Source organism: Mirounga leonina, unplaced genomic scaffold (genome assembly GCF_011800145.1).
Source record: "Mirounga leonina isolate KUSES-001 unplaced genomic scaffold, KU_Mleo_1.0 Mir_92, whole genome shotgun sequence".
Classification (NCBI taxonomy): Eukaryota; Metazoa; Chordata; class Mammalia; order Carnivora; family Phocidae; genus Mirounga; species Mirounga leonina.
This window is the reverse complement of record NW_023270852.1, coordinates 3,045,561-3,059,690: the sequence shown is the minus strand read 5'-3', so window position 1 is coordinate 3,059,690 and position 14,130 is coordinate 3,045,561. Positions and strand designations below refer to the sequence as shown.

The 14,130-nt window shown below is 36.8% G+C and overlaps 1 protein-coding gene across 2 annotated transcripts in view; it reads left to right on the top strand.

Annotated features, from left to right (window-relative positions):
* The window catches only part of PDE3B (phosphodiesterase 3B), a 166,633-nt gene that overhangs the window by 112,814 nt on the left and 39,689 nt on the right, over nt 1–14,130 (top strand). For both annotated transcript variants that reach the window (XM_034995396.1, XM_034995395.1), the window contains exons 3-5: nt 1,887–2,135; nt 5,023–5,162; nt 11,425–11,531. In XM_034995396.1, the coding sequence (XP_034851287.1) occupies nt 1,887–2,135; nt 5,023–5,162; nt 11,425–11,531 (496 nt within the window). The remainder of the gene's footprint in view (nt 1–1,886; nt 2,136–5,022; nt 5,163–11,424; nt 11,532–14,130) is intronic.

Sequence of the window (14,130 nt, the reverse complement as noted above, 5' to 3'; positions counted from 1 at the left end):
ACCAACTGAACCACCCAGGTGGCTAAATAAAAGTATGTTTAAATTAAGGGATGTACATTGTTTTTCTTTTTGACATAATGTCATTGCACACGTAATAGACTACAGTATGTTGTAAACATAACTTTTATATGCACTAGGAAACCAGAAAATTTATTTGACCCACTTTATTGCGCTATTTGCTCTATTGCAGTGGTCTGGAATCAAACCTGCAACATCTCTGAGGTAGATCTGTAGAAGTTATAAAAAAGAAAAAAATGAAAACTATGGAACTGAAAAATGCAATAATGGAAATGAAAAATTTGCTGAATGGGCTTAGGAGAGTGGAGATGACAGAGGATAGAATTTATGAGCTTGAGGATAGAGCAACAGAATTTACCTGATTTGAACAACAGAGAGGAAATAGATGGAAACAAGATGAAGAGCTTTAGGGATGTGTGGGACAATAACAAGAGATCCAAAATTCATATTCGTGTCTGAGAAGGAGAGAGAGTTTAAAAGATTATTTGAAAAAATAATGGCTGAAAACTTCCCCAAATTTTGCAAAAGAAGTAATCCTACAAATTCGAAAAGATAATGAATCCCAAATACGAAAAACCCCCAACAAATCTGCAAGCCATGTCATAAACATTTGAAAACTAAAGACCAAAGAAAAAACCTTGAAAGCAACTAGAGAGAAATGACATATGATCTGTATGGGAACACCAACTCAAATAAGAGATTTCTCATTTGGATGTGGGGAAACAGATGCTATTATAATACAATTTGTGGAAGTATAGATTTAACCAACATACAGGAGGGCAGTTTTATAGTAATGATCAAATTGTAGCATGTTCATTTACTGTGGTTCAGCAATTCAATTTTATGGGAAGCTATTTGTCAGAAGTATGCTTAATTATCTATAGTGACATATATAAGGAAGTATTTATTTACAAAGATTAGAAATAGCTGACCTATCCCCTAGTAATAGGGAATGTTTTCAAATAAAAGCTAAGGCAAAATAATACTTCACAAGGAAAAAAAAAAATTCCCCAAAGAGCAAAGACATTATTTAGCTAATTATTGCTCTAACAGTAAGTTATTACTGTTCATAACATTTCTTAGTTCTGAAATGTGTTCAAGATAGTTAATAAACAGTTTTATGGTGAACTCATTACATTTGATAATTATGAATTTTAGATACACTCAAATGTAAGTTTAAGGTAAAATAAAAGCAACAAAAGTAACATTTAATTCACTGTTGATTATCCATGCGCTCATTTCTATGGTAATTGAGTTGAACATCATATATATGTATTTTCAAGAAGTAAAAATCATGCCTTATGTAGACATCAATGAAATATTTATTCTAAATTTAAAAAATAGCTTTCCTATCCACTCTTTAAGGCCAAGTGTGATGTTACCCTTCCATGAAGTTGTTGGTGACCATTCAGTTCAAAGTTAATTACTATCTCCTTCAAACTCTGATACCTTTTTTCTGTATTTTTATCCTCTTATTTTCCATAATATTGATGGTTATACTGTGACTTATTGCACTTTAAATATATTCCCTTATGTGTTTTACATGTATTCTCAGACTAAAGTGTCATGTCAGCCCTTCATGAGGGAGTTTTTATAATCTCCATTTTAGGGTAAAGAAACTAAAAGGTTCAGATGTTAAATAACTTGCTCAAAATCATACAATTAGGATTAAAGTGTAGATTTCAAATTCTGATGTCTTTGCAACAGAGCCTCGTCACTACACTCAACTTCCTCTTAAGTGTGTAAGGTTAACTGAAAGGACCACTGGATGTACATAGTATATGTATATCGACTTAATAGAGTGTTTCTTAAATGTTAGAGTGTATTCTTAACAAATCTATAATATTATTTTTTCTTTTCTTTTCTAGAATTCTGGAGGTGGAAGTGGAGTGGATCTTTCAGTGCTAAATGAGGCTCGCAATATGGTGTCAGATCTGCTGATCGATCCAACCCTTCCCCCACAAGTTATTTCCTCCCTGCGGAGTATCAGTAGCTTGATGGGTGCTTTCTCAGGTTCCTGTAGGCCAAAGCTTAATCCTCTCACGCCATTTCCTGGATTTTACCCCTGCTCAGAAATAGAGGACCCAACTGAGAAAGGAGATCGAAAACTTCACAAGGTCAAGATACCGTAATCAGCCAGCCCTACTTACCACGTTTAATATTTTCAAATTAAAACTGCTCCTTTATAGCTTAGATAAAATACAATTTCTTTTTTCAAGGATCAGCTTTTTTTATACAGTATATTGAGCTGTTTGGGACTTTGGAGGTGGTTATAAATCTCAAATAATTCTAAATGAGTATTCAGCTTTTATTCTAAGTAACTTTCCTATAATCAGCAGTTATAACTTCATTGGTTATAATTATTGATTATCGTTGTCACTGTTTTTAAGTAGAAAACACCACACAAATTTAATTCCAGGCCTGTATAACAAACCAGTGGTCCTATCATGTCATTAATCTGTTGTATGATTTAGAATCCAGGAATTGTTCTTATTGAACCCCAAAGAATTGATTGTTACAATATTCATTTTATGAATTACATAGCATTATTTTATAAATTAATTTTCACATTTTCTTGGTCTCTGTTTTTCCCCCTTTACTCACTAGAGATTGCTATAACCCAATAGATATTGATTTTTCCATCATTAAATATGGGATTAATTTTTTTTAAATATCAATGCTTCAAAATAGGATTTTCTTTAAGAAATAATAAATACTATTCTAAATAGGTCTATATTAGTGCTTGTTCAGAGGGCAATTAAAATTGCTTTATTTGACTAATCAATATCTTTATCAATAGCTAAAATCATAAACTTTAGAAATAAAAACATTTTAGAGATTATTCTAGATTAATTTATTCTGCAGGTAAAGAAACTAATCAAGAGAAGATAAAATTCAAATCAGTTAATTTTGTTCATTGTAATGTATATAGAGCTTAGAAAAAGTTAAATACAGTTTTGAAAGGATTTTTTTTTATTTTAAGATTTTATTTATTAATTTGAGACAGAGAGAATGAGATACAGAGAGCATGAGAGGGAGGAGGGTCAGAGGGAGAAGCAGACTCCCTGCCGAGCAGGGAGCCTGATGCTGGACTCGATCCCGGGACTCCAGGATCATGACCTGAGCCGAAGGCAGTCGCTTAACCAACTGAGCCACCCAGGCGCCCATAGTTTTGAAAGGATTTTGATCAGTTAATTTCATTGTGTTAGTTCTCAGCATTAAGATGTAGAAATGTTGAGAAATTAAGCCCAATTAGGGCTAAAGTTTGATAATTACTGATCATAAATCTAGATGATAGGTGATTATGTGATGCTTCCATTTTTAAGAAATATATACAGTAGCACTTGCCTTAGTCAAAATCCAATTAACAATGTTACTTAGTTATATGGCATTCTTTTTAGCACTCTGCCTATGAGAAATAGGTTAATCACAAGCATCAAAAAGTGACAGTAATAAACTCATCAATAAAATAACTCTAATATATTCTTGAGTTAGTTTTCACTTGCTATGTTGCTCTTCCTTTGTATTTTCCATTGATATTTGATGTTTTGAATAGTAGTTTTTTTCTTTTTTCAATTGAAGTATACTTGACACAACAGAAGGGCAATTTTTAAAAATAATAATTCTTAGAAATCTTAATCAGAAAAATATTACTGATACCAATATTATGTTTGTTACTATGTTTACTGTGTAAAAAATGTACTGGTACATTTTAGAAACATTTTAAACAATATTAATTAAACAGGATGCCTAAGTGCCTCATTTCCTGAACATTCTAGTTAATCAGGCTTATTTTTGGTACTGGAATCTACTGATAGGAGTAAGTCCTATAAGAACCAGGAAGTAACCCTTATTTCTTTTCTTTGTGTTCTTTAACTTCTTTCTTGAATTTCACAACTAATTTGTCTCTGCTTTTGGGAAAGAATAGAAAAAGCCTGATACTACTCCAGAAAAGAACAATAGCCATTTATGAAAAAATAATTAGTAAGGAAAAGGGAGTTGTAAGAGATAATTTAATGTAAATGTCTTATGTATGTGTTAAGAACTAAGAGAGACTATATGGACCTAAATTATAGCCAGAAAGGATTATGTTCCACAAAGAATGTTTTCACTGTGAGTCTAACTACGAACCTTTACAAAATTGACAAGCGGGGCGCCTGGGTGGCTCAGTCGGTTAAGCGTCTGCCTTGGGCTCAGGTCATGATCCCAGGGTCCTGGGATAGAGCCCCACATCGGGCTCCCTGCTCAGTGGGGGGCCTGCTTCTCCCTCTCCCTCTGCCTGCTGCTCCCCCTGCTTGTGCTCTCTCTCTCTAATAAATAAATAAAATCTTGAAAAAAAAACCGACATGCTTGGGAAACTTAAACATAGGAGATGCTTATCTCTGAGATGGTTTCAGTATTTGCTAATGGGGGAAATTCAGAAGAAGCAAAGACAGTTTTATGTAAATCTCAGTAAAACACCTATTCAGTGGTTAAAAAAAAAAGAATACTTTGGTTAATTGGCTGTTTGGATCAGTTTAGAATATTTTCAAAAATTAAGGTAAAATATTAATGCTATGGTGTTCTGAGTTTGTTAATTGAAAAGATGTACATTAGCCTTATACTGAAAATAAAAAAGATTTAGGATATAGGGCTTATAGTCCCTGATCCTAAGCTTGACCTCTGCAATTGTTTTTCAGGGTAAATCTTTCATATTTGCTTTTGAGATTGTCAAGTGTTTATTTCTCATGCAGAGAGGGAGTGAAGTGTATAAAAGAATAAAGATCTTGTTAAATTGTAGGGAGTTCAGAAATCATTTTTTAGTGGGAGGAACACTAAATAGAACAACAATATAGAATGTAGAATTTGGAGTAAATTTGATGTATTTTCAGAGTAAAGTGTTCTATTTCTCCTGTACATGTTAAAAATAGACTTTGTATTGATATTTTCACACGTCATCTTTACTAATACATATACAGCATATCTAAGGGTGACAGTTTTAACCATTGTTACATTATTCAACAGGGACTAAATAGTAGGAGTAGTTTACCAACTCCACAGCTGAGGAGGAGTTCCGCAACCTCAGGTCTGCCTCCCGTTGAACAGTCTTCAAGGTGGGAACGCAATAATGGCAAGAGGCCACACCAAGACTTTGGCATTTCAAGGTAAAATCCCCAGTCTTTTAAAGAAACTTGAGTCCAGTGCATCCATTTTGTCTCTGTTGAATGAAGTTTGAAATAACTAAAAGCAGAAAGGAACAGTTGAAGTATTTTAGATATAGGTCAGCACGGGTAGAAATAAGGCATGATAGAGAAACTGATTCTTAAAAAGGAGGCTAACGTGTCTTCTCCAAAAAGTGCAGTACGTTGGGTACAAAGCATGCTGAGGCCTTAAGAAGAAATCAGGAAGGCAGTGTAAGGAATCTGGGGTCAGTTTAGGACAGGGCAGTGAGAAAGCTTTAAGATTAGTATTAGTCGCCATTACGGGGACAATCACAGCCATCCAGTGCACAGTGTCAAAAGACAGGTCAGCAGAGTGACTGACTTGTTAGGGGAAGAGCACATTCCCAGGGCTCACCTCAGATGTTAGATACAAGGTAGCAAAACTCTTCCAAACCGTGTTCGTGCTGGAGGACTAAGACTACTCCTATATTCTGTACTCACTTGAAGAGTGACTTGGAACTGACCAGTGCTAATCCTACACATGAAAGGCATCAGTAACTCCAGCTAAATGAAGCTGGGAAAATGCAGGGGCTGAAATTTTCTGACTGTAAATATACCCATTTACCCTCATAACAAAGGATTCACTACTTTGTTTTTCAATAGTCAGAAACATAGTGATCTCCGGTGTGAGTTAGGAACTTCTCTTTGGTCACTCATCTGCCTATGTTAACAGAGTTAGAATTAGTGTAATCTTTCTGTTAAACCACTGTTGTTACTGGGCATGTGTTATACTTTTGCTGGAACTGTGTAGTTACACATTTGAAACAGCAGATGGCAGGATTGGATCACACGGATTTGTCTGTTAAAAGTTGCATTCACGCTTATATAGGAAATACGATCAAATAATGTTCCAGATTTTGTGTGATTTTTAAATTTGAATCTTTTATAATCTATTCAAGTAGATGAACTCCTTTTTTATAAAAGAAAAATAGAGTGAAATGATAAATAAAACAGGAAGGGATTGATGTATAAAAAGTATAATCCTGGAGAATGCAAAGCTTGCCTGGAGCCTAAACATGACAGTATTGGTTTTTGGAGGGTTTTTTGTTTTTTTTTGTTTTTTTGTTTTTTTTTTTTAAAGATTTTATTTATTTGCGAGAGAGAGAATGAGATAGAGAGAGCACGAGAAGGAAGAGGGCAGAGGGAGAAGCAGACCCCCTGCCGAGCAGGGAGCCCGATGCGGGACTCGATCCCGGGACTCCAGGATCATGACCTGAGCCGAAGGCAGTCGCTTAACTGACTGAGCCACCCAGGCACCCTAGGCTTTAGTAGCTTTAACTGAAGAGACCTGCGAATCTGGTATCACTAGGGCATTCTTCTTGACTTTATTAGAGTACCCCAAAACTGAGATCGCATGGCCTACATTTTTGAGTCTTGATTTGAAGGCAGCCTTGGATTCTGATTATAGCTTCTCTGACTGTGATTTTAAATGACCCTGACCGTGCTTTCAACATGGTTCCAGTATCGAGCCTCTCATTCTCTGAAGCTCTGACCGAAACCAAATTGCTCATCCCTCCAGGTGCTTTTTCATGTTAGTGTTTTTCTGCCCTTATTTCCTGACATAATGCTGCTACCCTCTAGTTTCGTGGTTACTTTAAAAAAATGGATTTAACTAGAAAACTTGGTGTCATCTTTGCATCCTGTCACCTTATCCTGTAGATACCAGTTGTCAGGCCTGTGTCTGCATCTCGTTTCCTCTCTGCTCCCTCTTCTCCTTTATCACTTTGCCTGCACTGTTTCATGCTTTCTTTACTCCTTACCTGAGCTATTATCCTCTTAATTGGCCTTTCCATTTCTAATATCCTTCACTGCCTGATCCATCTCCTACCCTTCCACCACAAATCTTCCTTAAACAAAACCTTGATTATTCAGTTTTTCTAGTCATTATGTTTTGGACCCTTTACCAATGCCTATAGAATAGTGCCGAAATCCTTAGCCTGGGATGTGAAACCCTGTTATTCCCTCATGACAAAGCTGCACCCTTACTTGGAATATTTAAACAAACTAAAAGACATGAGCAGTCTTGCAAAGAATGAGAACAGAAAAATGACTTGGAAAGCTCTCTAAGTGAAAACAATATGTGACTTGCACTAAACTCTTCCTTGAACTTTTTCTGATAATTTTGTTTTTAGTTTAACTCATTTGAAAATTAAGCTGAATTATAGTTTCCAGCTCACCTTGTTTGAGTAAAGAGTAATATAGGATTTAATTTTGCTTTCCTTCATGCTTTGTCTGGAGAAAAAAGTGAAGTATTATAAACCCTATGATAGCTGTGATAAAAGGAATCTAAAGGAAGAAAACCAGAAGGAAGAACAGCCACTGTATTATCTACCCTGAAGAGTTTATCACTTTTCATCTCTTACAGGAACTTGAAATTTTAATTAAGAGGGCCATTACTTTACAACACCAAAATACATCAGTCTTTCTCTATTTATTTGAAACTCCAGTCAAGAGTAACTCTTTGCTGTTCCCTCCATTTGTCCGCTTCTATGCCCCCCGGTAGTTGTTCTCTCTCCCTGGAACAGGTCTCACTTTAAGAATAACACCCTGATCTCCTCCTCCCTTGATTTCTAAGGAGAAGTAATCTGTTTCACCTTGGAATCTCCTTAACACCTTTTCTTTTTGCCTCTTTTATGGCACTTTCACTTTCTACCGTGAGTTAGTCATTACTGCTCTTCTGAGGCCTGCTTGATTGCTGTGATGAGTTTGATTGCATTAAAATGGATCTTTGAAGATAAACAGCTGCTCAACAAATGTCCTGCAGGAGTATAGTGTCCATATTGGATTATGACAGCGGATGTTGCCTTCTGCTGAAGTTTCAGCTGAAGGTTCTCTGGTCAGGAAGTTCCAGGAGATGTGAAATAATGCTTTTTTGGGTTAGCTGACAATTGGATTACCCATCTCTGAGTTCTAGGATTAGTAGCTATGGTTAAAAAATGGCTAAACTTGTATCCCTGGACTGACTGCTAGGACCCATCCCTCCCTGTGGACAAACAGAACACATTTTAGAGCTCACAGCTCACTTTCTTTGAACAGACTTTCCCTGGGGAAAAATAGGCAAATCGTTTTCCAAAACTCCCTGGGCTGTCAACTATAGTTACTCCTACACTAAAGAGACTTACCTTTAACCTATTCCCCAATTCATCCTTCATCTCCATAACTGCTCTGTAATTCAATCTAATAATTTGTTAGGAACTATGTTCCCTAAATAATGTACTAGGAACCAGCTTCTCAATTCTGTGTCTCATAATTTATTAGAGATTTATACCAATGCCTGGATACTATTTGAAATGCAGAGGTTTAAGAGGGCTAATGGTGTCATCTCACTCAGTTTCTCAAGAGAATAGCTCTGTGAATCTGGACATCATACAGCCAACAAGTTTATGCAGGTTCTCACACACCCACACAAGATGATACAAACCTTATCCAGGTAATTTGCATTGGTTATCTAAAAATCAACTCTTAACATATGGCTTAACTCTGTGACCATAACTTTTGACAATCTCTTGTAATGATTCCCAGATCTGACTTCAGTCATCCTCCTACCATCTATTAATAAACCTTGAGACTCCTATCCTTCTTGTCCTCTGCTTTCTTCAGTATTTTACGTAATCTCATTGGAGTGTACATTTATCTGGTTGTAGGCCAGAAATTAATGAGACGATTCTAGAACTCAGCTGAAAACCTGTAATTTGACCTGTACCTCTCAATTCTAAACGGCTAACTGAATGTATAGTATACTTCAAGTATTAGAAGACTCTGGATCGGGCGCCTGGGTGGCTCAGTTGGTTGGGCGACTGCCTTTGGCTCAGGTCATGATCCTGGAGTCCCGGGATCGAGTCCCGCATCGGGCTCCCTGCTCGGCGGGAAGTCTGCTTCTCCCTCTGACCCTCCCCCCCTCTCATGCTCTCTCTATCTCATTCTCTCTCTCAAATAAATAAATAAAATCTTTAAAAAAAAAAAAAAGACGACTCTGGATCAAGGTAGGAAACTGTGGAGCAGTGCAGTGGGTTTTGAAAAGGAGAAAGTCTTATCTTTGTTTTGAATATTAATCAGGGAGTAAACTTTGGTAGAGTACACAGATTTTTCTGTTTGAATATAGCCCTGAGTGGTATTCTTATGTGCTTCCCTAGTCTCCCCCACTTGTGAGCAAGGAGTACTAAATACAAAGAACAATTGAGCACAAGCAGGGACATGAGTTTATTGGGGGGTATTATTTGCATTGCCTCTTTTTGTCACATCATCAAATTATCATTACTACTGGCTTGAGAATAAAATATGATAGACTCTAAAAGTTAGATGTTAAAAGTTTTTACCTCTAGGAGAGAAGGTGGGTGGGGGGATGGGGTAACTAGGGGATGGGCATTAAGGAGGGCACATGATCTGATGAGCACTGGGTGTTTTATGCAATTGATGAGTCAATAAATTCTACCCCTAACACTAAAAAAAAAAAAAAAAAAAAGCGTTACATCTAAATCTCTAATTTTACAGATGGAGAAACACACAAAGCTAGAATCAGAATTGTTTTGTGGAAGGTGTGGGCAAGACCTTCTAAAAATAGGTAGAAAATAAATGCTTTCTCCTTTTAGAGTCAAAGAAATTAGAGGTTGAATTTTAGCTCTGCCACTGTGAATTTTAGCTGTGTGAATGGGGGGACGTTACTTAGCCTCTTGATGTCTCCATTTCCTTATCTGTTAAATAGGAGATTAAAAAAGATAAACATATGTAAACTACCTAAAACAATGAATGGTACATAATAGATACTTAAAATAGTGCTGTTGTTATAATTTTTGTTAATGTCAATAAGGAAGTTTTAATGGTCGCTAACTGGTTTTACGTGCCTTCTCTTTTTGTAATACAGAATTTTTTTCTCCCATGGGGATATAGAACAAACTAGATTTCTAGAAAAAGATCCAAGGAGAGCCTCAAAGCAAGAGTTAGTGAAAGAAAAAGAGTCCATTCGCCCAAAACTGGGGAGCAAAAATGATCTGTTCTCTAGGAAGCTGAGACTAGGAACCTAAAGAGATCATTCACTTATTCCACAATATCTGTCGAACACCTGTATCAGGCACTGAGCTAGATCCACTGGGAATGTAGAGAGATGTGTTAGAGCCCGCAAAGAAAATCACAAAATAATGAGGGAAAAGAATCTGTAAGCAGTGAAATTATAATACACTATGGATAAATGTAATAGGACATGAAGAAAAACCTTTTAGGTCACAGAAAAAATAGGCCTTCCTTGAGTAACGGGGTATGGAAGTACAGAAAAGATGAAGCAGTTGGAGAAGAGCTTATTGAGAACTTAGCCTACACTAAAAAATACTGAGTGAAAAATAGAGAATCTAGATTTGTCTTTGAGCCTGTGGTGAAGTGCCCACATGAGGAGTTGACAGAAGAAAACAGGCTAGTGAATATCGAAGAAAATGTAAAATTTATGGTGTACTTCATACATGCTTGGCACTGGAAAGCTTTCAGATATATAATCTTAAATTGCATTTTACATATCACATTGCTGTAGTGTGTGATTGCCTACCTATGTTTAATTTCTTCATAAGAGCTCTAAAACCTACAATAAATATTTCAGTTATAGGAAATGACTGAGTTAATGGGTAATCAATAGCTGTGAAGAGAGGAAGCAGGAAATAATGAAAACTGTATTATTAGGCCAGTGATTTTCAGTGAGGTCCCTGGACCCAGCAATGTCAGCGTCACCTAAGAACGTACTAGAAATGCAGATTACTGGCCCTGCCCCAGACCTACTGAACCAGAAATCCTGGGGGTAGAACTAGCCATCTGTGTTCTAAGAAGTCCTCCAGATAATATTGATAACCTGCTTTATACCAGGGTTCAGCAAACTACATATGGCCTGTGGGCCTAATAGAGTCCATAACTGTTTTGAATTTGTTTTTGTTTATTGCAAATAAAATTATACTGAAACACAGTCATACTTACTTGGTTATTATTATTTGTGGCTGCTTTTCATGCTACAGTGGCAGGGTTGAGTAGTTGCAAAGCCAAAAGTTTTTACTACTTGATCCTTTACAGAAAGCATTTGCTGGCCCCTGCTTTAGGCGTAAGTACTAGATAGATGTCTAAACTCTGAATGTATAAGCAGATGTTTCCTAGTTGAAGTGAAGATCATGAATAAAAAAGAGGAAATTTCCCATGGCTTTAAAATTCTTAATCTGTTATCTTTCCCTTTTAGTCAAGGATCCTATCTAAATGGGCCTTTTAGTTCAAGTCTACTGACAATCGCGAAGCAAAGGTCATCTTCTGTATCCCTAACTCACCATGTAGGTCTGAGAAGAGCTGGTAAGAAGTCATTCTTTATGATTTAAATGTGGGAGGCCTCAGTATCTGGTAGTGCACAATTTTTTCATTATACATTTAGAGCTAATTTTGAATACCATTTTATGTGTCCTAAGTTAACACGATTAAGCAGTTTGGATTGGCCATTAGTTGACCATTTGCTCATTCATTCGTAATGCTTTTTGAACATCCACTGTGTACCAGGCACTTTGTTAGGCACTAGGGACTCAGGGATAAAATACAGAACTACTTAACTAACCTGAGTAGTTGCAGAGCCCCAGATTCACATATCCAGAACAAGGGAAAATTGTATGGAAAGGGTATTCTTTTGTAGTGTGGCAATTACCTTACTGTGAGAGTGGAAAAAACCTGACTATATCCTAGTAAGTCATTCTAATAGAATTTTTCCCATTTTATTTATTTATTTAAGGTATAATTGACATATAACAGTATATTAGTTTCAGGTGTACAGCAATGATTTGATATTTGTGTATATTGCACAATGATCACTCCAGTGAGTCTAGTTAACATCTGTCACATTACATAGTCACAAATTTTTTTCCTGTGACAACTTTTAAGATCTGCTCTATTAGCACTTTTCAAATATACAGTCCAGTATTATTAACTGTAGTCCTCATGCTGTACCTTACAGCCCTCTGATTTATTTATTTTATAACTACAGGTTTGTTCCTTTTGACCCACTTCACCCATTTCACCCACCCCCCACTAATTAAGGAATTTTCTTTAACTCAAGAGATTATAGAACACTTCAAAATATTTTAGATGAAAGTTACAGATACAACATAGCAATAACGGAACAACACTGATACCTACTTTTAAAGTACATTATGTCTGGTAATGGAATATACATACAAGTACAAAATTCTTTTATGATGTTGTATATAAAATAAAAATCAATAAAACGTGAAGAGGCAGGAACATGTTACTGATAAGAAAAGCCGACACTAGAAGGAGATCTACATAAGATATTGATGTTGGATTTAACAAAGTCTTTAATGATTTTTTTTTTTTTAAAGATTTTATTTATTTATTTGAGAGAGAGAGAATGGGAGAGAGAGAGAGCATGAGAGGGGGAGGGCCAGAGGGAGAAGCAGACTCCCCGCCGAGCAAGGAGCCCGACGCAGGACTCGACCCCGGGACTCCAGGATCATGACCTGAGCCGAAGGCAGTCGCTCAACCAACTGAGCCACCCAGGCGCCCTAAAATAATGATGTTTTAAAAGAAATAGAAGGAAAGATGGACAAAAATGGGTTGATAATTTTAACACAGAACTGAACACACAGAAAAGAAATAGTGGACAGTTTAGAACTGAGAAATGTGGTTGATTAAATTATAGGATGGTTTAAGAACAGATTGGACATGACAGAAAAATAGAAAATATCCAAACTGAAACAGAGAGAGGGAAAAAAATATATAGATAACAGAATACTTATGGCTTCTGGTTCTGCATGTTAAGGAGCCTAGAAGCCGTCATTCTGTCCTAATAAGTAAAAATCTGAACAGACTAAAAAATCACCTCTTCTAGGATCTGTGAGAGAGGTGAGGAGACAGGGCAGTGGGTTCCTCCAAGATTGGCGAGATAGGCAAATACAGGAAGTAATGACTTACTGGAGCAGAGACTCACAAGGGGCAACTCAGAACCACTGCCTGGAACCAGTGCTGGGGTAGGAAAGCCTGAACTGAACTGTATCTGGCAAATTGCTGGAGGATAACTCTGAGAATTAAAAACTCCAGGGAGACCCAGTCATAAGGAGCCCCCCACAATTTTGTGAGATTCACCTCCAGGAGCTTGACCGGATTCTTTCAGAAATAGTGGAGAAAATGCTGCTATCAGGGGGCAAGGAAAAGGAACCATGTTTAAATACACCAGAGCACTTTTCCTCTTCTTAACAAGGCTGCCCTCAGGAGAAACTAGTCAACCAGAGCCTAATCGGCTGAGGATTTATCAGAGCCTGACTAACCTGGGGGAAGGGAAATACTCAACTTCAGTCAGCTCTAGTCATTCTCCCACCAAAGGGAGAGGCAAAACAAAAACAAAAACAAAAAAACCCAAAACCCCAAAACAAACAAACAAAAACAACCTGAGAAACACTTGTGAAGTTCTTAGTCCAGCAACACAGGCTCACTGAAAGACTGAGATCTAATCACAGGACTATACAACACTTCTTGCCTCAGACCTCAGCACCATTTCACTAAAGGCCTATTTACAGCAGTTTCTTTTACCTGGTACCTCATGTCTGGCTATCAAGAAGAAATCACAAGGTGTACCAAAAGGTAAAAACACAATTTGGATAGACAGAGTAATCTATCAGAATCAGATAGGGATGTTGGCATTGTCAGACTGGGAACTTAAAACAACTATGATTAATATGCCAAAGGCTCTAATGGATTAAGTAGATAATATGCAATAAGAGAGGTGGAAATCCTAAATAATAAAACAAAAATGAATGCTCACAATCAAAACACTGTAACAGAAATTAAGAATGCCTTCAATGGGCTCATGAGTAGGCTGGACACAGCTGAAGAAAGAATCTCTGAGCTTGAGGATATGTCAACAGAAATCTTCAAAACTGAAAAACAA